This window comes from Balaenoptera ricei, chromosome 12, assembly GCF_028023285.1.
Source record: "Balaenoptera ricei isolate mBalRic1 chromosome 12, mBalRic1.hap2, whole genome shotgun sequence".
NCBI lineage: Eukaryota > Metazoa > Chordata > Mammalia > Artiodactyla > Balaenopteridae > Balaenoptera > Balaenoptera ricei.
Window position 1 is genome coordinate 27787618 of NC_082650.1, and position 26251 is coordinate 27813868.

The window sequence follows — 26251 nt, forward strand, 5'->3', positions numbered from 1 at the left end:
GTTGTCCTGACTGAACTGTTCTATTGTTCTTGCTGGCTTCCAATCCTGAAATGCAAGACCATAGTTTTCACAAGTAAGTCCACTATGTTTCCCCAACCTAAAACATTGTACCTCATTCTCATTCATCTATGAATTTGACAAATGTGGGTCAGAAGAATATCAGGACTCAGGGGAAATGCAGAGCTGAATGGTGGCCCTTTTTCCCTATCTTGGTACTAACTGGCAAATGATGGCTTCATGGACATGGCTGTTTCTGCAGCCCCTGGTGGAATGAGTCCCGTGGACCACGGCTGCATCTGTGCTCTTGACCTTGACCTTGAATCTGATTGGTTGGCTGGTAACATGTTACCTGGTGAGAATCAGAATATTTTCATATTGCAGTATTTTTAAGAAATTATCTTTATTTTTAATTGTTTATCTAGACATGCCAATGGATATTTCGGCCACATTTTGAGCAAAAACTCACAAGGTGTGTTTTTTTTTTTTTCCCAAACCTCACGTGTGTACACAAAACAACACAATTGTAAGGGTTTGCGTAAAAGAGCAAAGCATAAGAAATACAGTGAGCTACAAGCTCATAACCAATGTTCAAATCAGTGAGCAGATCTGATTCAACATCAGAAAAGGTTACAAAACAAGTCTGTGGCTTGTAGGAAGCACTACCTGGTGACAGCTTTGCAGGACACGCTCCACGTCCCATTGCGGGAAGCCTTAGGCAGGTAGAAACAGAGCAGGATTTTCACTCAGCCTAGCAGGGAGTTATGGGGAGGTCAGCGTTCCAGCAACAAGGTTCTGACTGTTCACAGGTGCTGTAAAAAGAAAAAGGCTTTGCCTATCAGGCCTGGCAGTGATAGCTAGTCTCTCTCTTAATTTGATTTTAACTTTAGCTTTCACTTACTAAAAATAGCTTTTTGATTCCTTTCTTCTCAAGCACTGAAGGAATTAAACTCGGGAAGTCAGCTCGTGATGGTCCAGGGACTAAGAGAAAAAGAATGTGAAGATAAAGTCCACGGATGATCCAACAGCTGTGTCTTAACTAGTAATTGGACACTGACACCTTCTATTGAAATATTGCTAGAGAGCCACCAGTAGGCAGGAAAAAAAAAGAGTTTTCATATTCTTTTTCTTTTTTTTTTTTTTTTTGTCAAAAAATGAGAAACTCAAGAAATCTCCAGATGGTTGCAAGAAGGAGACAAATGTATCTAGTTTATGCATCACATCTCATTTTACTTCAAATTTTTATTGTACTAGTAGCTGCTTCATAGGCTTAACTGTTAAGATATTTGGTAGTTTTCTCTGTGAGCTCTTCTTCAAGACCTAATACACTTTTGTCCTATAAATTTGGAACTACTAAAACCGCGTCCAGTCTTATTTATTTAAATTATTATATAAATATAGTTTAAACAAAGTCCATTTCCTAAACTCAAAGTAGAGGCTCCATTAGCTAAAGTAGCATCTTCTTTCTTATCTCTACTGTATCTTCCCCAGTAATTGCTTTCCTTGATTTGATCTCATGTACATTAAAAACAGAGACTACTCAAAAGCCCAAACCAAACCAAAATAAGCGAGGTTTGGAAGCAGAAATACATTCAATACTTTCTCTTTTGGGGCTTCACCAAGCTGAGAGCTTCAGAGTATTAAAGCAATAAAAAATCATGTGTCAGTTCATAGTTATTACAGGAAAAAACCCAAAGTTAGTGTTAAGTTTTCACAACTTCCTCTCTTACCCATATCAATAATTTCAACTTATCATCCACCCATTTCATGAAGTTTTCACACTTTCTTTAGTACCATCTGACAATCTCTTCTGCTTTAGTGAAAGTACAACCAACTTTCCAAATTTCCTCTAAACCTTTATTCTGAAAGCCTCGGTCTTTCTGCAGGAACTTAATACAATCCAGTCAAGTTTCTAACATTTCACTTGTACGTTAGGAGGAAAGAAAAAAAAAAAAGAGTTGCACTTAGGAAATGAGAGTTAGTTAGCTGACGTTCTATCAGCTTGCGAAACACCTTGATAGTGGCAGAAACAATCATAGTATCATTCTCCCACTACCACATTGTTTAAGGTAAAAAGAAAGGGAGCATTGCCAATTTTCATCTAACATTAGTTATGCTAGAACTTCTAAAGAAAAGGTTCAATGCACAGAGTTTAGCTGACTAGAGAAGAATGCTGTAACAAATTGATTTTCCGGCCAAGTATATGCAGAAAAAATGGCAACAAAAACCTGCCCAGGAAGGTAAATTCTATCAATCAGACAACTGAAATATTTTCTATCCTTAAATTATGTTAACGTCTGCTAAACAGTTGCGTAGTTGTTCACATGAAATGAAGGAAAAAGGAAAATCCAGTTACTATTGACACCAAAGAAATGCACGCCAACCATAAACCAAAGAAATGCACGCCAACCATAAACCAAAGATGCTTTGGTACTGTAGCCAGAACAGACGACAGTGTGCTAGGGGAGCAGGGAAGTCCCTGATGGATAGATGACAGGGTCACGGAAGGTTTGTGAGACCTGCTATGTGTCCCGCGAGGCTGACACACTGCCATGTCCATGACAAGAGTCGTATAAACACAAGCTTATCAGCTGGCTTGTTAAAAGAGTGCAACATTGCTGTGTTGAAAGTGACTTCAGGCTTGCTGAAGGGTCTTGTTCATCTGAGGAAACAATGCTTGGTGCCACAGATTAAACACTATGGTCTCAAGTGGAATGCGTGTGAAGTTTCCAAAATATTTCCTCAAAGACTTTATTCAGTTTTGCTTTGTGACCTTAGCTGGAAAGCATAAAGATGGACATGGGAAGGCAGTTCAGAAGGACATCTGTGGGGATTTAAGTTGGGCAGCTTTCAGAAGATGAAAGATGTTTAAAGTTAAGGCCTTTATCTGCAAACAACAGTATATTAATAAACTCTATACCATATTTACAAATGCATTCTCTTGTATTAAAACTAACAGTATTCTGTTCACAGTGCCATTGTTTATACAGGTAGCAGTCCCATAATACTCATGTATTTTGGCATGGGAATCAGTAGCGCTTGATATTTACAGAGAATGTACAGGTGTGGATATAAACATGTCACTGAATCTGAGTTATCGATAAAAGACAGATTGGCAAATGGTGCAAAGGAATGAACTGTACAGCACCTTCCCCTTGGATCGGATAGGAAACGTGGTTTCTTAATTGAGAAGATGCCAAATCTCTGACCCAAAGTGGCATAAAGTCCGTAAGAAAACAGTGAACCCTCTGTTCGAGTTTGGGTACATTGAGTAATGTTTGCCCATAGTTTTAGATCCATTGTCTAGTGCATAAGATAGAAAAGTTAAAAAGATTTATTATTATTTTTATAATAATAATTATTATTAAAATAGAAGGTACTTTCTCTCACGCTCTCATTTGTGCTCTTGCACTTGAAACCAATATCCTTGGAGTTCCAAATATGCTGGTGTCTTTGTCATGCAGATCAGCAGTCCAACGGCCAATGCTAAAAATGCTCTGGACTTAGGAAGTGCCGCCTGTCTCAGTGTGACCCAGGACCCGAGGGGCCCACGGCAGGAGCACCTCTTTCTTACTCCCCAGTCTTCACCTCGAGGGCCAAGCCGGCCCCTGGAATCAGCTCCCTCATGGCGGAATGGAGTTGCTTATTTCGGCAGCTAATGCTGAGGTGACGGATGGCTTCTGTACACTTGGAAAAAGGAGGGAGGCAGGTGAGTGGGAGGAGGGTGGCGTTCCAAAGAGCCCCAGGACGACACCCAGAGAGGGGCTGGGTTTACCGGCAAGAGCCCCTCAGAGCATCTGCCCTCCCAGAGGCCTCTGCGCGAGGAGGCTGGCATTCTCAGTGTGCAGAGCAGGGGGCAGGCCTGGCTGGCACTATGGGGCGTCGCCTTCGGTCACGGTCTGCTCCTCAGCCTGGGCCATCCCTGGGCCGGCGTGGTCTGGGCCGCCGCTGCCACCGCCACCGCTGCTGCTTCTGTGCTGGTTGGGCAACAGCCTCTTCCACTGGGCTTTGTTGTGCGCCAGGTGGCTTAGCATGCTCTCAGACAGGGCGCTGTGTCCTGTGAAACGGGCCCATTCACGGAAGAGGGGCTCCACGATGTAGGTCATGAAACCTGGAACAGGCAAGGCCAATCTCATCACCAGCAGGGCAGTAAGACCTACTTCTTCCTCCCTAACAAACATGACTGGGCCCACGATGGACTGGGCCCGTGGGTAAGAAGGCCACCAAGATGTGGTCCCTGCCCCCAGTGTCGAAGCATAGGATATGTCACCTTGGGCTTGGCATCTAACCTCTCAGTGCCTCAGTTTCTGCAGCTGTAGAAAGGCGTTAAGAAGGATACCAAACCCATAGGGTTGTTATGACAATGAAATGACTTAACACATGTGATGTGTTAAGCTTAGAAAGCTCCTGGCACATAAAAAACACTCAATAAATATTGGCTATTATTATTTGAAGAAGGGGGAAGACATATAAAGAAAAAAGTAAAAAAAAGTTTGTGCTAGAACTAAGGAGGGTGGGTGGGGGAGGGGAGGAGAGAGCAAATGATACCAGGGAGGGGCACCTTGTTGATTTAGACCATCTGAAGAATTCATACATCTACCCCGTAGGATATTTTTTCAGGATTATCGTTTCACAGTTTTGTCTTACTTTCAATTATGTTAAACAACTAGGTGTAGGTAATAAAAGTTCATTCGTCTTCAATACAGATTTTTACCTGCATAAAAGTTCTGCTTGAATGACTAGATAAGATGGATTGATATGAGACTTCTTTGTTTGCATGTCTGTTCTCTTAATTATTTTAGACTTGTTGCTTTCTAACCATGTTTCACTGTTAATGTGCTTTCCATATTAAACATGATTTATTAAAGCAAAGATAACTTCCAGTCTAGGCTGGAATAACTGGACTCATCACAAATTTGGATATATTTAGGTTTTATTGTATTTCCCTGAAATGTAGGTATGGGGAGAAAAGGCAAGTGTTTTTCAGCTAACGAAATCTTCCAACAACTAACCCTGTATGTTTACAGGCATGTGAATTATAAGGCTTGATTCGATTATCCTTTTATTGGATGAACAGCAGATACTTGGCCTTTGAGGATGCTATAGAGATGAAAAAAGAATGCAGCAAAGCAAAATGTTATTGTACATGCCTGCACCATCTCATCAGATGTGAAATATGATTTAAATAGTATAAGATTATTTTAGATTATGTGAACCTGAGGAGGAAGGTTAAGCCAGTGACTTACTGTCTACATCTTGATAAGGTTATACAGGGAGTCAGCAAGCAAGGATTTCATTTTGGAATGTTCTTGCTTGCTATTCTGGAATTTTCTTCACCTCCTTCACAATCTCCATATCTAATTTTGATATCTTTCATCTCAAGAGAGATTAGATATTAGGTATCTAAAAAGATAGTGTGCAATATTATACTATTCTAAAGTTTAAGTTGTGAATATTTATGAGGTTTACCTTAAGGATAAAAAAAAGTTACAAATCCCGCATTTAAAAATCCAGTACTTAAAAATCAACTCATTTTCTTCCTGAAATTACTCTGGAATTACACCTCTGTATTTCTACTCGTCAGATATAAAGACCTCTTATAGGAGATAGAAGAGTGATTTTAAAGTCTGAAGAAACTCCATGAGGCAGTTTTTCACATGAAGAAAGGCTTCTGCACGATCAGATTTGGGAGCCTGCCCCATAGGTTCCTTGTGTATTTGTGCAAACCTCCCGCTTCTATTCAAGCGATGTAGAGCCTGACTTTGCCGGGATATTGTCTTCCTGGAGTGGTGGGAGTGGGGCAGGGGAGAAATGATGGCTTCGGAGTACACAGGGATTGAAGGAAAGCCTCTTTCTCCTCATCTTTCTATAGGCTGCACCAGTTAGAGATTCATTTGATTTAATGCCTTCTTTTTAAAATGTAGAGTTTGATGGGGAGAGGGGAGGAATATGGGTGGGGGGGGTGGATATTAAATCCCTGTCTCACTTGGGTAAATATGAATTACTTAAACAGAAAATCAGGTCTAAGCCTGAGATGGCACTCAGGAAATCCTCACTGTGGACTGGGAAAGGAAAAAGAGAGGGGACATTTTCAGTCCCAGGGGAATCAGAACAGAGGAACTAGCTGCATTATTTAGCACCCACTGGAAAAATCTTTGTCTGGGAGCCTGGAGCCCACAGTTCCCATTAGATTCTGTTGATCTATTTGGGTTTCTCCAGTTTAGCCTGATCTACCTCTGCACACCACACCTCCCAGCCTTGAATCTACAGAGCTGGGAGATGTGGAACAGAGACCGAAAGATTTATCTACTAAGGGTTGTTTTATTATCAATCACCTCTTTCTCTTTATTGGTGTGCTGGTGTAGCATCCATGGGATTTTCCTTTTCACTCAATCCCCATCCCATTTTAAAAACAGGTATCTATGGTAACCACATTTTCCTGAGCTGAAAATCAGGACATATGATCTGACAAAATAAGTGTGTTCTCATGACAACAAGAGAATAGAATCTCTGAAATCAAGTCTGTCTTGAAAATCTAGGTTGTGTGCTTAATAATGTGAATGCTTTTCTCTGGGGGCTCAAAATGTCTTTAACAGGTGCCTGGCAAATTTCTTTCTGGCCAGAATTTAACAAGCTGGGTCCCAGGATTAGGATTTTGGTTCAGGGTCTATTCCTTTTGAATCACATCTGCAGAATTTCCAACTTGTTAGGGCATTGGATCCAAAGAGGCTGAGGCTGCATTTCTGTTGATGTTGATGCCCTTCCCCCTCCCCTGCAGTTCTGTAGCTTCATCTGCTCTGGTTTCTTGCAGGGTTTTATTTTTTATAACAACACCCCTCTCCCTTTTTAAGGTGGAGGAATCGGTTTAATCGTAAAAAGAACGTAACAATATTAAGGGCAATTTGGAAAAAAAAGAGATCACCAATAATCTCAGAGTTCCAACACATCAATTTTAACATTTGTATATTCCCTTCAAATTTTTTAAACTAGATAGATTTTGTTCCTATTTCCTTACGTTGACTTTGTGACTCTTTCGTGGGACTGTGGATTCAATTTGACACTCAGTAATTGGAAGCATATCATTCTAACTGGCTCTGGTTTTCTCAATTTTCAACTGATGTTTTCAGGTGCCCCTTTCGCTCCCAATCTCCAGGCATTAAGCCTTGAGCTTGCAGAGGTTTAAGCTGAATGTGTTAAGCTGCCTGAGGTCTGTGGGAACTGGTGAAAAACATGAACTGGTACATGTCAGGGCCATAGTTTATAAGTAAAAGAGTTAAAGTTCTGAGTTTTGTTTTTTTTTTTTTAAGTTTATTATCTCTGCTCTAACAAATCTTGAAATTAACATGCAGCCTTTAACTGCTGTATTTCACTTATGTGGCAACATGTTTTTATTTTTAACATTTTATTTATTTATTTATTTTTTATACAGCAGGTTCTTATTAGTTATCTATTTCATTTATTTATTTTTTTATATTACCCAAAGCAATCTACAGATTCAATGGAATCCCTGTCAAACTATCAATGGCATTTTTCACAGAACTAGAACAAAAAATTTTACAATTTGTATGGAAACACAAAAGACCCCGAATAGCCAAAGCAATGTTGAGAAAGAAAAACAGAGCTGGAGGAATCAGGCTCCCGGACTTCAGACTATACTACAAAGATACAGTAATCAAGACAGTATGGTACTGGCACAAAAACAGAAATATAGACCAATGGAACAGGATATAAAGCCCAGAGATAAACCCACACACATATGGTCACCTTATCTTTGATAAAGGAGGCAAGAATATACAATGGAGAAAAGACAGCCTCTTCAATAAGTGGTGCTGGGAAAACTGGATAGCTGCATGTAAAAGAATGAAATTAGAACACTCCCCAACACTGTATACAAAAATAAACTCAAAATGGATTAAAGACCTAAATGTAAGGCCAGACACTATAAAACTTTTAGAGGAAAACATAGGAAGAACACTCCATGACATAAATCACAGCAAGATCCTTTTTGACCCACCTCCTAGAGAAATGGATATAAAAACAAAAATAAACAAATGGGACCTAATGAAACTTAAAAGCTTTTGCACAGCAAAGGAAACTACAAACAAGACGAAAAGACAACCCTCAGAATGGGAGAAAATATTTGTAAATGAAGCAACTGACAAAGGATTAATCTCCAAAATATACAAGCAGCTCATGCAGCTCAGTATCAAAAAAACAAACAACCCAATCCAAAAATGGGCAGAAGACCTAAATAGACATTTCTCCAAAGAAGATATACAGATTGCCAACAAACACATGAAAGAATGCTCAACATCACTAATCATTAGAGAAATGCAAATCAAAACTACAATGAGATATCATCTCACACCGGTCAGATGGCCATCATCAAAAAATCTACAAACAATAAATGCTGGAGAGGCTGTGGAGAAAAGGGAACCCTCTTGCACTGTTGGTGGGAATGTAAATTGATACAGCCACTATGGAGAACAGTATGGAGGTTCCTTAAAATACTAAAAATAGAACTACCATATGACCCAGCAATCCCACTACTGGCCATATACCCTGAGAAAACCATAATTCAAAAAGAGTCATGTACCACAATGTTCATTGCAGCTCTATTTACAATAGCCAGGACATGGAAGCAACCTAAGTGTCCATCAACTGAGTTTGGTTTTAATTGGAGGGAACTGCAAGGAAAAGAAAGACTTGCTTTAAACGTAGATGGAATTGGTAGAGTGTTTCAAGGAGTGATAGAGACAAACAATTATTTTAGAGGCATTAATATCACCGTTTAACAGTTTATTGCAATTGACACTTGAGAGTGTGGTCCTAAGAGAATGAGACTTAAAATCCATTTTGAAGTGAAGACTAGAGAAGCATGGGATCCCATGTCACATGGCTGGTGGGGCCTGGGCCCTGGGACCAAGCCCCTAGTATTGAGCATTGAGGATGAAGGGTAATGACCAAATTGGAAGGATCCTGAGCTGCAGACTTCCCACTCTTCATGTCCTAAAGACAGTGTGAGCTAATCCGATCTTCAGCAGCCAATAGGTGATTCTTGTTACTTTACTCTACTCATTTGGTTTTGATTCAATTCTGAACTACAAAGTTAATACAGGTTAGTTATTAAGGGTCTATAACAAAGCCTTTACCCTATTTTTCATCTCAGTTGGTAATTAGTCATGACTAGAGTGTTCATTTGGACTCAGCCATTCAAAGGGCCATTGATTAAACCTCTAGTTTGGATCTTGAGAAAGCTGTGTATAGATCTTCTTAGTGACTCTTAGCAGAGGTGCTGAAACTATTCATTTAAAATTAAAATTGAATTCGACTCACCAATTTGTATACTAGGGATTGAATCTTTCTGTTGATTGCAAAGAGGACTGATTTCCAGTTCAAATTTCTGTTCAAGGTCACCTAAGAAGAAAAAAGAAGAAACACATTGGTAATCAAGAACCTATAAGAATGAGTGTTGATAGTTTTAATGATCTAGTTGGAAGAAGTTATCTGGGAATTACTGTTCCCTGCCTTATCACTAGGAACCCTTTAGCAACAACTGGCTCTGCTCTGCTCTGGTAGCTTCTGCGAAAATTTAAAATATCAGAGTATCGACGATCATTTACAATAGGCTCATTGTAAGCAGGTATGCTCTGGGATTAGAATAAACTTTGAACAAAAATCTGTAAAAACAAGAAAACGAATGGCCAATTTCCTAATATGAGATGGAAGTTCTGGTTTTAAGTGGCAGATTAAGAAAACAGGTTTTATGCTTTTCCCCTCCTTTCACTCTGCCTGACCCTCATCTGGTTTCACCTGAACAACCGGGAATAATTAGTAGGCAGGAAATCGGGAAGAGGAAGTAGAAATATCTCATTTGAAGAGCATCTCTGTAGCTACAAAATTAATCCAAAATAAGGGTCTGGTATCTTTCATTCTGACTCCTTAGAGTTTTACTTAGTGTAAATGAAGGTTAAAGAAAGTATAAAGCTCAGGATGATCTTTCTTTTTAATGTCTCCATCAGCTAGATCAAAAGAGAAATACATCATGCAAAGCTTTATCAAAGTATTTTATCAATTGTTCCTGAAGGTGAAAAATTGTGCATAATTATTTCGTTGGGAAAAACAATCTGGTTAATCAGTACAGAAGCTGGGTCTCAGAAACATTAGCTGAGTTCACAGTTGTGAGTGCACTCCTCTAAACTAGAGGAGAGAAACACATAACATTTATATCATGCTTACTGTGTGTCAGGCACGTTCTAAGCATTTTACCTATTTAATTAATTTAATCCTCATAACAACCTCACTATAACCCCCATTTTACAGATGCAGAAATTGAGATGAAGCATAGGGAAGTATGTTGACCTAAGGTCCTTCTGCCAGTGAAGAGGGGAACCTGGATTCCAACCCAGAAAGTCTGGCTTCAGAGGGTCTGCACTTAACCATTGAGCTAGGATCTTTTGAGATGCCACTTTTCCGTCATTTTCTCTAAGACTGTAGCCATGGCTCCCATGGTCTCTTGGGCCCTCGTGATTCTCAAAACTGATGTGAGGAACTCCCTTTGGCTTAACTGAGGAGTTCAGGGAAGTCAGATGATAATAGCCTTCTGAGGGCAGGGCATGGCACCATTTAATATTAAAATGAATTCTCCTAAAGTTGGTTTTACTCCTCACCTCCATAGTTCTGTTAATAGTGATTTTTCAGTTAAGTCTGACACTTTGGAGGAGTTGTCTTTGATTTTTCCTTCCCTCTACCCTCTGTATTGAGGAAGCAAATCCTGTTTATTCCTCTGTTGAAACATCTATTTTCCCTACTTTCACTCTGCCTGACTCTAGTCTGGTTTCTTTCTTTCTTTTTTTTTTTAATTGAAGAATAGTTGATTTACAATATTATATTCGTTTTAGCTGTACAACATAGTGGTTCAATATTTTTATAGATTATACTTCATTTAAAGTTATTATAAAATATTGGCTATATTCCCTGTGCTGTACATTACATCCTTGTACCTTTTTAAAAAAATTTAATATTTATCTTTATTTTGTTGTTTTTTTTGGCCACACGGCATGTGGGATCTTAGTTCCCTGACCAGGGATCAAACCTGCGCCCCCTGCAGTGGAAGCACGGAGTCTTAACCACTGGACCACTAGGGAAGTGCCACATCCTTGTACCTTACTTATTTTATACCTAGAAGTTTGTACCTCTTAATACCCTATCTCTATCTTGTCCCTCCCCCTTCCCTCTCCCCACTGGTAGCCTCTAGTTTGTTCTCTGTATCTGTGAGTCTGTTTCTGTTTTGTTACATTCATTCATTTGTTTTATTTTTTAGATTCTACAGATAAGTGAAAACATACAGTATTTGTCTCTCTTTGTCTGACTTATTTCACTAAGAATAACACCCTCCAGGTCTATCCATGTTGTTGCAAATGGCAAAATTTCATTCTTTTTTATGGCTGAGTAGTATTCCATTGTATACATACACCACATTTTCTTTATCTGGTTTCTTAATAACTCATTCCAATTTTTTGCTTCTTAGCTAGTTTCTTTAGTATGTCTTCTGCTTCAATTATACATGTTGCCCTAACTGTACTTTCTAAGATGACTCCCATTGCCATGTTCTCTACTTTTAGCCTGGTGCACAGGGGCCTCAACAGATCCTCATATTCTTACCTTCTATGGGACCAAGCTGGTCTATGGGGCAGGGGGATGGTCCGCAGTGCTTCTGTCCATTTCTACTCCTCTCTATCTAGACCACTGGGACTGTCTGCAATGATGGAAATGTTCTCTGCACTGCCCACTATAGTAGCCCCTTGAAATCAGATCAAGAAAACTGAGGAACTAAATTTTCCATTTTATTTAATCTAATTAATTTAAATTTAACTAGCTACATGTGCCTCGCGTTTATCCTATTGGAAAGTGCAGTCACTACACATCCTTGAATACCCAGCTCAGATTCTGCCATCCTCAGCACTAGGTCTTCTCCGGTGACCTCTACCATAAGAGGTCTTCCAATTGGATCATTTAGTCATTCACTTATTTCAACATATATTTACAAGGCACTGCATATTTCAGACACTTTGTTAATCAATGTAGAGAATACAAAGAGGAAAATTGGAGTTTCTCTCCTCCAGGAACTCTACTGGTTAGTATTTTGAGCTTATGAAACATTAACTATAACTCTTTGCCTCCTTCCTGACACCCCCAGTGGGTCTTTGCACATAGGAAAATCACAGCTTTGCTGAGGATTAGACAAGGCTGGAAGCAGATGTTCAATGAAAACTTCTGGGAATCTTGGTTCATTGAGAAATACCAATCTGCAGTTACAATAGGACAGAAATTCTACATTTTTAAGGCACTGAGGGGAAGAGGGTGAATGATGTTTGAATCCTAATGTCTGTTCTGAGAATTTAACACTGTCTTCCTAATTCATGGGATCTCATCTTCCTTTCCCCTTCTGTCCCTGACCTTGATTTTAGGGTTTTTCCTTTGTTCAACATCACAAATCATTAAAGATACTTTGGCTGGGGCTGTTAGCAGTCTATGGAAGCCCAAATCCTAAACTGAAAGCCAGAAGAAGATTAATCAGAATGATACAAATGGTGCTTTATAGAATTTCTAAAAAAATAATTCAGTATGGAGGACAAGAAGTTTGGATAACCAGAGAGTCTGGTCTCCTCTTAAATAAGCTGAACTTCTGCTAGACCATAAGGCTATTAAATAAAAAGGACCCGACATGCCCTCTGTATTCTCCTTTCTCTGCTAGGAAACATGCTAGAGCAAAGTGTTTGAAAGCTCACCTTTAGTGATCAGAGTTACAAATATTCTAGGTTGTTCTATCTTATAATGCTGCGCATGCATATTGTTTGTTATGAGGACAAGTTTTTGCCAAGACATCTTACAGATTACCTTTATTGGTAGATCCCATTGACTCCACTTAGTTAACAACTTCGACTCACCAGCTCTGTGGGCCTTACCATCTGCCCAAGGGACATGGTCCCGGCCCCAAGTTGCTCATAATCCAAATAGGGTCCAAGATAAGCAAATGAAAGGGTTAAACTCCAATCAGTGCCAACAAGAATGCATGACTGAGTCAAAACCAAGAGGGACAGAATAGAATCATTGCTTGATCAAGGATGAAGATCCTAGCCCTTTTCTCGCTATGTTATTTCAATATTTTCTGTATCTTATAGTAAAGAAAGTATTTATCTTATCTAACCCGAAACCTCCTTGCTCTAAGTTCATCATATTGCCTTTTGTTTTTCTCTCAGTGGAGATTTTATATCATGGGCAACTAGAACTGTCCTTTTGTTTTCTAACCAGTCACACTCATTTGAAGTGAAAGTACATAGAGAGGGAGCTCCATGAGTGCTTTTACTCAAAAGGAAAGAGATGGGGAGCAGAGCCTTCTGGTCCCACATGAACCCTATCCGTTCTGCTTTGTCTTCTGTCTTTGGGACCATCTCAGTGTCACTGACACATCTTTCTACGGAGGCTTCTCCAAAAGGCTCACTGTTGCTACTTGACCTCCCCACAGAACTGGTATGTGGGACACTTCACGCTTTATTTGTTCTCAGCCTCTCAGACCTGATCCTGTCACTAACATCAGGGCACTGTTGTGCCTGAAAAAACATCCTGAGCACTGAAACCGGGCCTGAAGAAACAAGCTGTGTTTAAAGGCCAAGATCCCACCCAACATCAAGATCCTGCTGTTAATTCATTGCTTTACTTCTGAATGAGGTTAATCTCTTAAAATTTATACCCTAACTTGGGGCCACTTGTCTTTTCACTGTATATATTTGAGAGGATGAACACTGGCCAGCTGTGCTCTACTTCATTATTCACTTTATTTAAGAAAGTGAGGGAAAGGAATACAAAAAAAGTCTAAGTCCTTCTGTCAGAGTGGAAAACATTGATCCCAAATGGCATTTAGCCTTTAGGCTGTGCTCAGCTCATAAAAATGAAGGTCAGAGTAAAAATCAAACAGTCCTGCACATTCTTATATCCACAGAGAAAAACCGTTAACAAATTATATATACATATCCCCCTTTTGCTCATTTTTACTGTACCTCATTATTACCTGTTTCCATGGTAAATCAGTGTTATTTATTAATATTTTCAAATTATTTCCAGAAAAGGGCTGGATGGTTCGCAAGAGGGTTAAAGAGAAAGGCTGGGATAATAAGAGTTGATGAAAGAACAAATGTCATGATAGATGATCCATTTCCTGTTTTATTAGGATAAATGCCTGAAAGGAGAAGGGGCAATGAAAAATCAGCTGTCGGATCACTACTAACCTTGCCTGTAGAATTCTTCACAGACCCTTTCACTCCACTGCTTGCTCATTTCCCAGATTCTACAAGGATTGCAAATGTCAGCGCACTTCAAGGCAATCTGAGAAATGACAGGGCAGGGAGAGATGGTCAGAGGATGATCTTTGAGCAGCAAATGCACCCCAAGCCCAAGGGGCCATCAGACCTGCTGGTCGGCCTCATGGTACCAGGCCTGTATTCATAGAGGCTTCCCTGACGTGCCTCTTCAGGAAACAGCACTTATTCATCACCGCACAAAACCTTCATTCAGAACTCCCACTTTATAGCAGTGAGAAGGAGAGAAGAGCCATCGTCCAAGGACACAGAGCTGCCTGGAGGAGACGTGGGGCAGGCAGGCCAAGGAAAGCCGTGGCCTGGCTCCTTCTGCTGTTCCACTCCTTGTGGTGTGGGCAGGGAGGCCGCAGGGGCCCCAGCCAGGCTCAAGTGAGATCACTGGGACCTCACTCTCACAGTGGCCACATTGACCGACTCCATACATTAAATTATTTGTGTTTGCATTTATATGCCCGTGTCTGTGAGTGTGAACAAGCTCAGACTGCCAGCCAGGGAGCTAAGTCATATCAAGCCTAGGAGTGTTTGGTTTGCAGAGATAAATCTGGGCCTTCTTGGCTTTGCTCACACTGTTCTGCATCTGGGATACCAGCTTTTGTCAGAGATGCTGACCCTGGGAGGGTTTCCTTGGATTTCCAGAGAAGTAAGTTCTCCCCCTTAACTACCAACTGCCAAGAGCCCACTGCCCAGATGGGCTTCTGGTGGCATGCCCGTCCATCAGCAAGGTCTGTTGGTTTTGACCGAGTTCTTTGGGATCATAGAACTGCTAGCAGTGCTGGGGTCTGGGAGACCCTGAATCATATTAAGTCGCGAACCTGGTTGGTTCTTTATTTCCTGGTGAATGGGGACACCAGTACATGTTGGAGTAGGTCAGGGGCAGAAGTCCCCTCCAGGTTCCGCCCTTGAGGGATTCGTGTATGTTAGCAAGCTTTCCTTTTGAAATGCAAGTGTCCAGGCCAAATCTTTCAGCTACTCACAACTAGGCTTGAGTCTCTAAAATCAGGCGTCTGTGGCACTCAGGGATGAGAAGACTAGTTTGGGAAGAAAGAAGGAGGGAGATACAGTTTTACAGCTGGGAGGAGGGTATTTCCTTAAAAGGATGGAGCAGTTGGACAGCTTCCAAAGGCAGCCTGAAGGCATGGAAGGGAAAAAACGGTATGGTTCAGTCTCCCACGTGCAGGTCCATGTCCGTGGTTAAAGCTGGCCTATCTAGATGCATCCAGGATTCACCCATTCAGTCTTTTGTGCCAAAAGGAAAGAAGGAAAATGAGAGAAAATGGAAGATCAAGCAAAAGGCTCTGGTTTGGATACCAGGTCAGACTTCTGCTTCCAAGGTCCACTTCTCATCTTGTTCTTTCTTACTTCACAAAAGGCTTTTTGCCATGGAAGGAAGCAGAAAGGGTTGGGCTAGATATGATTCAATTCATTCAATTAAACTTAAAATCATTTATTTATTGGTGCCTAAAAATGGTAAGACTAGGTAAACACGTCTGAGCCTCAGATGAAAATATGAGTTAAGGTAGTAAAAGGAAGTAAAGCAGGGTTTAATTAAATAGGCTTTAGGTAAAGGAAGGATACTCATTTTTCAATTTTTGTTAGTACTATAGTTAACATAATATACTTTTGTATTAAAGAAACAGTTTTCTACATTGCACAGGTATGATAGTGATCAACTTTATATCAAGCCACAAAATGTGGTAGATTCTTATTGCATGCAACTACACAGCAGGGCTACGTTGTGGTGAAGCAGTTACCAAACAAGGAAAAATGAGATATTATCAACTTACTGACGTGAAACCCAGATTTTACTTGCTTGGAAACCACTTAAAAATTTCATGTGTCTCAAAGTTTTTAATAAAGTAGATCACCGCTCTAGCTTACACCATGGGAGATATTTCTTCTCAGATGCATTAAAATGATGGATGGTGTCCTTAAGTGTTTTACCCAGTGAGGATAATGACTTCTTTTTGTTGTTGTTGTTTACCTGAAGCATAAAGTGCCTGTCGTGTACATCCTCCAGTCTTAAGTCTTTATTGTGGAGGTGAGTTTTCAATCTGGTCAAAAATTCATTCTGTCTGTTGATGTCTGTTGCCAAGATCAAGGAGCCCAGCTGCTGTTCAATATCCTGTCTGCATCCACAAGAATGAAAGAGAAAACACACACACAAAGCAAATCCCTTTGAGGAGGGTGATTGATTGATTCTGTCATCATCAGGTGGCTTGTACTCTCATTTCTGCCTCTGATTCTGTTTACTACACAGAATCCCAGTCCTGGCAGCCCGAGAGTGATTCTTTCACCCACCATCATTTCTGTCCTTGGATGGGATGTATGCCAAGGACTGGAGAGAGAGATTGAAACCGTGGGTGAAGAGAGTTGTGGCAGTTTATACATTCCCATGGTTCCTATGGGTGGGAAGATCGAAAGCCAACGAGAAATGTATGCTTTAAGGAGGACACAGAAAGACTCACAGAATCACAGGCATTTGAATTGTGCTTTTTATAGAGTTCAAACCAACTCAAACTTTAAGATTTGCATGGGGAGAGAAATGGGCATGATAATAGTAACAGTAATGAAAACAATAATAGCGATTGATTCTATGGAATGGAAAGACCCATCAAGGGAACAAAACTGATAGGTTGGAAAGAGATACTGGAACTTAAAAAAGAATCACAGTTGATTAAGGCACCATTAAAAAGCAGTGGTCAAGCAATATATTGGTCAACAAATGGTATATGGAAAATGGGATATTTTGGAAAAATAAAACAAATCAGAACTTTTCCTCACATATGGAAAGTAATCAACGGGAGGAATATCCGTACCTATTTTTAAAATTCACCTTTAAAGGTGAAGTATACTTAAGTAGAGAGCATAGAGTACACATATACAATTTAATGAATAAATATCAAATAAACATCTTACAATCACCATCCAGGTCAAGATCGTTGCCTGCCAGTACCCCAGAAGGTCCTCATTGTGTCTCTCATCCAACCCCACCTCCCCTCAACCCCTGAAGTAACCACTCTCTTGACCTTTGTTTTAATAATTTCCTTGCTACTTATAACAATTTTACCACCTGTGTATGCATGTTTAAATAATATGGTTTAACTTTAACTGCTTTTGCACTTTAAGTTGTGTGATAAGTATCAGTTTGTGACTTGCTTCTTTAGCCTAACATATTTTTGAAAGTCACCTAAGTTGATGTGTGAGCTGTCGTTCATCCATTTTCTTGATTATATTGTATCCCATTGTAGGACTATACTTCAATGTATTTATCTGTTCTACTTTTGATGGTCACTTGAGTAGTTTCTAGCTTTTGACTACTATGGAAAAAATGACACAGTAAACACCCTTATGTACCTCCAGTTGCACATGTGCAAAGTTTCTCTAGGGACTATATCCAGGAATAAAATTATTGGATGACAGAGATGTTCATCTTCAATTTCTTAGATATTGCTGATTATTTCCAAAACAGTTGTATAAATTTACACTCCAAACAGTAATAGATGAGGTTCTCATTGCTTTATAGTCTTACACTTTACATTTTTTTTGCCCATTTGCCAATGTCACGCAACTCATTATAATTTTAGTATGAATTTCCTTGATAACTAATGAGATTGGACATATTTTCATGTGTTTATTGGTCATTTCTATTTTTTTGGTGAAGTTTCTATTCTAGTTGTTACCTACTATTCTATAGGGTGGTTTCTGTTTTGCTTATTGCTTCTTAGAGTTTTTAATATATTTTCAATAATGGTCTTTTGTCACTTATGTGTTGCAAATATCTTCTCTCACTCTGTGGCTGGTCTTTCTGTTTTCTTTATGATGTCTTTTGATGAAAGGAAGTCTTAATTTTTAATATAGCTTAACCTATAAATATTTTTATTTAGGTTAATATTTTTCTCCTATTTAAGAAATCCTTCCTACCTCTGATGAAAATATTCCCCTACATTATATTCTAAAAGCTTTATAGTTTCATCATTAACATTTTTGTTTTTAAGCCACATACACATCTTTAATCTACTTCTGGACATTAGAAATAATCTCAGAAAATAGGCAATTCACAAAAGAAATTTAAAATGTTCCCAAAATATGAAAAGATATTAAATATTCTTAGTATAACAAAAAATATTAAAACAGCTATGTGACACTATTTCCCACACTTTTATTGGCAAGGATTAAAAGTAACTGCTAAATAATATGATGAATTAATTAATGATTGTGATACTTAATGCTGTTGACGATATGGGGAAATCTTCCTTCTTATTCTCTGTTAGAGTGTAAATTGGTGCAGTGTTCCTGAAGGGTAATTTAGGAATTAGTGTTAAAAGCAATAAATATAAATAATTTGACCAACAGTTCATCTACAAATTTACTATGAACATGTTAGTAAAGGTACAGTTAGTAAAGATATATGTTATAAGAATGTTTATCCTATTGTTTAAAATAATGAAACATTCTAGGGAGAAAAATATCAGAAGAATTCATAAATAGGAGATTGGTTAAATGAACCACGTTACAAGCATACTATGCAATTATTTCATATGATGATGTATAGCTATATTTATTGACATGGAAAAATACCATGTTTTATTGTTATGTTAAAAAACAGGATACAAAGTATGTAAGACATGATCTCTATGGTCATAGAGAAGAATTTGGAAAGACATCTAGGGGAATTATGAATGATTTTCACTTAAAAAATAATTTTCAATATTGTATGAATTCTTTAAAAATATGAATATTTATTAAATTTATAACCAGGAAACATAACTATTTTAGTTAGGTGAAATGTTTCATGAACCAGGTTAAAAGGCAAACTAAAAGCTTCAAATAATATTTACAACATATAACAAATGGTTACTGCAGTTAAAATACAAAAACTTCTTACAAATGAATAATAATACTCATAAGAAAATAAAAGATCAAACACAAAATTTTGTTCTCTAAAGAAATAACAGTGGCCAGTAAATACATGAAAAATTTTTAGTCTCATTTGTTATCAATGAATCTCTCTCTCTCTCTCTCCTTCTCTTTCTTTCTTTCTCTCTCTTTCTGTCAAATCTGCAAATATTTTAAAAAGGTAATAGAGATAAAACTCAATTTTGGTGGTGGTACATTGGTAGATTTTCTCATAATCTACCAATGGGAATACAGGTAGATACAGCTTTTTGGAAAAGCAATTTGATAGTATACAACAAGAACCTTAAAAATTCACACCTTTCTTTCTGATCAATAACCCCTAACCACAGTTTCTGAGAAAATAGAATATCGTAGTTTGGGATAAAAATACATGTTTAAGGATGCTTGTTAAGCATTATTTGTAATGCAATTAATTTGGAAATCATCTAAATTCCCAACAATAGGCAATAGTCAATACAATTTGATGCAATGAAATGCAATACTTTATTTTAGTAGCAGGTTTAATGATATGGAAAAAGACCTTTACAGTAAGTGAAAAATAGCAGGACATACACTGTATGAGATAACTTCCCCATTTCTTTAAAATATAGTTGTACTGAAAAAAAGACTAAAAGGAAACAAACCAGCCAGGTTAACATTTACTATTCCTGAACTGCTGGATTACCAGTAATCTCATTTTTCTTCTTCATATTAGGTTGAATCATATGAAACTGCCATTATTCTACTGTTCTGGGCTCTCAGAAACAGCAACTTCATATGGTGCAAACTAATACTTTTCTGATTTTTTCCTTAGTGTGTACGGTTAACCTGTCTTTCAGAATCAGAAAAATGATTTGAAGGCATTTACATGAGGATAGGATACTCACTATGAGTAGGATGACTGTAAATTTCATTATAAAGTCCTTTCACATATATTATTGCATAACAGTTTTTCTTCTAGCAAAAGCAATTTATAACACTATGTTCCACAAAAACATATAAAAATATAGTATTTTTATTTGGAATCCATAGGGATGAGTAGAAGTATCTTAGGAAATGAATATTAATTGAGCAACGAGCAGGATCAAGGAGGGCGTTACAGGGACAAGTCTGGTCCCAGGTTCTTCCTCCCTTTTTCCTGTCGTTTTATTCCTTCCTGTCTCCTTCGCCTTCCTTCCCTTCTTCTTCTCTCTTTCTTTGGCTTCCTTACCATTCACCTCTTCCTTTCTCCTCCTTCTTACTTGATTTTTTGCTCTAGTTTTTAGTTCTTTTTGCACTTAATTCTTTCGATCTTTGCAATGTATTGTTTTAGTAAAAGGCACGAGTTTTTATTCCATGTGTGAGGATTGGTTTTATTTGGTTTCGGGGGTAAAATGTTATCAGAATTGAAGTTCCTTCCACAAATTCCACTTTCCTCCGGGTGCTAGGAAACAGCATGAGATGGAATCAGCGTGCCAGGGGTAAACCCACGAGCGCAAAGCATCATGCCTGCTTTACCGAGAGACACCACGTGGTCCTTGACCTTAAGTTGTGTGCCCTTCAGAAAGACAGTACAGGGATCTATTTACTTTTTCCCTCCTAGCTACCCTGGGTTCTGTGCATTTGAATTAAACAGATAGGAATTAGCAGTGACCTTGGAAGACAGTGCAGCAGCTAAATTAAGGCCAATGTGGTACAGCAGCTAAACTGAGGCCAGGTGGAAATGAGGCCATGGTCTTGGATTTAGTAGGACTCGACCTAAATACCCGGGCTGAAGAACAGTGGACCAGGAAACTAGTATTTCCTTTTCTGTTTAAAATGCAAGAGACATAGGTAAATTCCTGGTGAAAAAAATTGCTGGGGCCAATTCAGTTACTTAACAAAAGACATTTTAGAAAAGAATTCCTGACTTCTCCTTTTGCTAAGGCTGGCAATAACAAAACACGCTTTATTGAACTAGGCTTCAATCTAGCTTGGGAACTCCTGTGTTCCTTCTTGATAAATATTTATTATTTGGATCTACACAGGAGGACAATTTTGCTAACATAAAAGACAGGAATTTGGCAAAGCACAGCGTTGATGCCGAAGAGTGTGAAAGCTGAGAGCTGTTTATTATCTCTTTTCCTGACGTTAGGTCCTACACTCTCCAGGCCCTTTCAGAGTTCACAGAGGGATTCTGGTTTCTGGGTTGCTGTAACTGACACCGCATCTCCTCTGATAGGCAACCAAGGCAGCACGGGCCGGAAGCACAGTGGGCTGGCTCCCTGCCATTAACCCTGGCGGTCTCAAGCCCAAGAGAAAGCGTATTATCTCTAATGTGTGGACATCGGTATGTTTCATCTCTACGCCACTTACGTCATTTCCTTTGGCAAGTGAGCCAGAAGTCTTGATTCTCGAAGCATGCCGATCGTAGATCGCCAGTGGTGATTCTCCAGCACAGACACATTCTAGAAAGAAAGAAAATTAAAACTATAAATGGGGGAGAAGCCAGATACCGATCTCTCTCGCTGAACACAGCTCTGTGGAGGCCAGTATTTTCCCTCTGGCCAGTTGGTACCTGATGACATAGAGGCAGAGCAGAAATACAAAATAAAACAACCACAGGCCTATTCTCAAGGCTATAATAATAGTGTGTGTGTGGGTCAAGGCCCCGCTGACCTTCCACCAGAGGGCTGAATGCGGGTCTATTTCTAGCAGCCGCAGTCCTGTCTCTGTCTGGTTTTGAAAGTGCATTCAGGTAACAGTGTAGAAGAAAGAAAGTGAGGCAGTAAAAGTAGGTAGTAATGGATACCATAGGGCTATGTGCATAATATAATCCAAAATCATACTACTTAACAGAACAGAGGCAGGCCTCACAACCTCTGGTGTGATATGTGCCCCAGTCAATGCAGTCTTGTTTTGGTGGCTTTGTGGTGATTTATTATTGTGGACATTAAAGTCTGAGAACCACTGTCAATAATCTTTGTGATCAGTATATCGGCACTTAGCCCATTAGGTCTGGGTTTGAATCTACAGTTGCTTCCTTGTTCAACTATCTTGATATTTCTTCCTTTGTGGAAACCTCTACTACATCCAGTCTCTCCTTTGACCTTAAGTATGCTGCCTGTCTGAACATTAGCTAACCATTTAAATAATGAGTATTTCTTACAAGCTATTTTGTTTTGTTCTATATTAGCAAACATTATGGCCTTACCACTGACTTCATTTACAGAGAATAGAACTATTCTAGTCACCAAGAAATCTTTTCCCTTTATTTTCTTATTTATTCATTCTCCATTTTGTTTCAAGAGGTGTTATAAACTTACAAAAAATACAGGAAGATAGCATTTATTAAAAGTGAGGCTAAATTGTCAAGGCATGGAAGCAACCTAGGTTTCCATCAACAGATGAATGGACAAAGAAGATGTGGTGTATATACATACATATATATATGTGGTGTATATATACACACACACACACACACACACACACACACACACACAATGGAATACTACTCAGCCACAGAAAATAATGAAATTGTGCCATTTGCAGCAACATGGATGGACCTGGAGGGCATTATGCGAAGTGAAATAAGACAGAGAAAGACAAGTACAGAGATATCACTTATATGTGGAATCTAAAAAAAAAATACAACAAACTGGTGAATAAAACGAAAAAGAAACAGACTCACAGATGTAGAGAATAAACTAGTGGTTACCAATGGGGAGAGGGAAGGGGGGAGGGGAAATGTAAGGGAAAGGGATTAAGAGGTACAAACTATTATGTCTAAAATAAGCTACAAGATATATTGTACAGCATAGGGAATATAGCCAATATTTTGTAATTGGCTATACTGGAGTATAACCTTTAAAAACTGTGAATCACTATAGTGTACACCTGTAACATACAGTATTGTATATCAACTATACTTCAGTTGAAAAAAGTAGGGGGCAATTGTGTGATTCTGCTTATATGAGGTACCTAGAGTAGTCAGATTCAGATTCATGGAGACAGAAACAATGGCAGTTGCCAGGGGAGCTGAGGGAATAGGGAGTTATTGGGTTGGCCAAAAAGTTCGTTCGGGTTTTTCCGCACCATCTTCTGGACAAACCCGAATGAATATTTTGGCCAACACAACATTGTTTTGTGGGTACAGAGTTTCAGCTTTGCAAGATGAATTCTAGAGCTTGATTGTGGTGATGATTGCACAACAGTGCAAATGTACTTAGTACCACTGAATTGTACACTGAAAAAGGGTTAAGATGGTAAATTTTATATTATGTGTATTTTGCCACAATTAAAAAAAAGTGAGGGGAAAGAAGCAAGGAAAATAATATGGAGACTGATGGAGCCAGGACAGAGACTGAAAACTACTCCATCATTATGCAACCCCACTCTTCTTGCCACTATATCTGTGCCATCCGTGTAATGCTCAACTTTTTCAGCAAATGGGAAAAGAGAATCCCCCAGGACTGGCACAATCTAGGGTCTATTAGGAAAAAACAAGTTCAAGAAAACTGCAACTATTCTTGGTTCTAAAACCAGGTCATGATTTCTCCCCAGGACTTTGTAGAATGAGTTTCACGAGGTGGAGTCTTATTCCGACTCTCTGTACAGGCTGCTCTATTGCCATTCATTTCTCTTTGCCAAGGAGTCATTATTCCTTACACACCACTTGACCAGGTTTGAACCTGTGATGAGATTTTGTTACTTTTATCAACCAGTCTATTATCTCCTTTTGGGCATGAGCTACACACAGCAAAAGACAATGTTTATGAGAAATAACATACTAGACTAATTTGTTTTGATTGTAAAGATTTATGAGAGCAGAGAGTGATAGGTTAGTGTGATGTAACAGATGTTCTATCCCTGCTGTGACATTTAATTCAGTCACTCATGAGCATTCACTTGCAAGACTAATTCAAGTAGATGTGACATGAGTGCCCTCACGTGAGTTTTTCAAGGGCCCGGAAAACTGTAACAAGACCTAATGATAAATGACGCCATATCCCTGTTGAGTGGAACAAAAGTGTCTGGAGAATTGCCTTAAGCATTGTTATTTATGCCAGCCTGACTTAACATCTTCATTAATAATCTTCCTGAAGACAGAATAAACGGATACTTGGGAAATTTGCTGGTGAAACCATATTTGGAGATGAGCACCAGGAAAATGGGAGGAAATGGAGGGGGCCTGGAAGCTGGCACAGAATAAAAGAAAATAGCATACATATTACAAACACAACCTTTCACGGAGCTGTCATTATAAATAAAAGTATGTTTTGGCCAGAATTGTGTTGGAGGTAGGGGTACTCCACTGGATGCAGAAGAAGAGCAGTTTAGGGAGGGGGGATTAACATTTCTGAAGCACCCACTGTGTGCCAGGCCCTTTACATGATCTCATTGAATTCTCACATAACTGTCTACTGTTTTAATCATTAACTCACAGCAAATGAAACCCCAGGTTTCTCTGAGAGGCCACATAGCTAGTCAGTAACTGAGAAAGGCCTTCAACACAGGTCTGCCAGGCATCAAGACCTAAGCTTTGCACACCTCCACTCGCTGTCTCCTAAGAATTACCTCTGTTCACCCACATCCAAGCATTCAGAAGCCTGACGTTTATAAACTGATGAATGCCTACAGTTATACTTAATTTTCCCCCAAATCATCTATAGTTGCTGCTTTAAAAGTCAATGGTTGATTGTTTTAATTAGATGTTAGTTTCTAAATCCACACTGGAATCTTTGCACATGCCTCCAAATTTGGTGTCACTTCAAAAAATCTTGTAGTTTGAGTGTGTTATGAGTTGAGGAGATTTAGATTGTCTTGGGGGAGGATTCATCCTTCAGCCACTCTCGGCCCTCACATCTGAACAGTCTCTGAGTTCTGTTGGTTCTTCCATCATGAGGTCTCTTATACCCATCCCTTCCTTTCACTGAAGTGACCCTATTTTAGTGCTTTATTATCCTTAATTATCCTTCCTTCTATTCATCCTCCCTACAACTTCCAGAATGTGACTTGTTTATTTGACAAAATTTTTTACCATCTCCCTAATCATTGGTTGAAATATAAACTAATATTTTTTGAACACCTCCTAATAGGCCAGGTGCCATGGCAGGCACTGGAGGTCTAAAGGTGAATAAGACAAAACTGCGGCCCTCAAGGAGCTCACCTAACTTCAGTAGGATTGTGCCATCTGCCTTCTCCCATGCCCTGCTCCAAACTCTACCTTGGTGTCCTATCAGATATATTAGGCTTAACTCCTTAGCTCGGCATTCAGTGCTCCCTAAAAATTGTCCCAACTATATCATTCCGTTCCTATATGTTTGAGATAATTGAATACATTTACCTTTCCTTTCCTACAAAGGTCTTATAGTCCAAATAAATGACACCATATTAATAAAACTATAACTTATTATTGACATTATTAAATTATTAATACATGAAAATGTCCTTTCCTTTTGCCACTTTCATGCCTTTCAAGGTAGTTTATGTTCCTCAAACTCCTCTATGTTTCCTTATCAAACTAAAACCTGTCTTCCAAAGTCCAATTCAAACACTCCATCCACAAAGCCACCTGGAACGAGTCCAGTTAGAGGCGCACTTGCTCTCCTCTGAGTCCTATAGCTCTTTTTCTCGGCATTCCTCAAGTCCTGAGGCCAGTTGCTCTCAGTCCCGTTGAGGTGTGTGACAGTTGTGTATGTACTTCCTGTTCTTCTTACTAGATTATAAACTGTATGTGAGCAGGAACCCTGCCTCGTTCCTTTTGTATCCACTCAACTGTGTGCCTTGCACAGAGAAAGTGCTTTCTATTAGTTTGTTAAGTATATAACTGAACAAATTACTTGATTTCATTCGGCAAACATATTGAACACTTACTATGTTCCAGGCACTGTAATATGTGCTTGGAATATATCAGTGAACAAAAGAGACAGAGAACTAGAGGTAGCAGGGATAGAGAGAGAGAGATAATAAACAATAAGCACAAGAAATACTTTGGAAAAAAAAGTATAGCATCCAGAAGA

At 39.1% G+C, this 26251-nt stretch overlaps 1 protein-coding gene across 5 annotated transcripts in view; it reads right to left on the reverse strand.

Annotated features, from left to right (window-relative positions):
- Positions 1–898: 898 nt before the first annotated feature.
- The window catches only part of PDE7B (phosphodiesterase 7B), a 346677-nt gene continuing 321324 nt past the window's right edge, over positions 899–26251 (reverse strand). For 3 of the 5 annotated variants that reach the window (XM_059941133.1, XM_059941135.1, XM_059941136.1), the window contains 5 exons: positions 21606–21697; positions 16357–16501; positions 14286–14382; positions 9334–9414; positions 1833–4108 (listed from right to left, as the gene is read on the reverse strand). In XM_059941133.1, the coding sequence (XP_059797116.1) occupies positions 3870–4108; positions 9334–9414; positions 14286–14382; positions 16357–16501; positions 21606–21697 (654 nt within the window). In that variant the 3' untranslated portion in view covers positions 1833–3869. Of the gene's footprint in view, positions 979–1832; positions 4109–9333; positions 9415–14285; positions 14383–16356; positions 16502–21605; positions 21698–26251 lie in introns of those variants that run through there. The other 2 variants (XR_009506144.1, XR_009506145.1) reach the window with 2 other exon arrangements.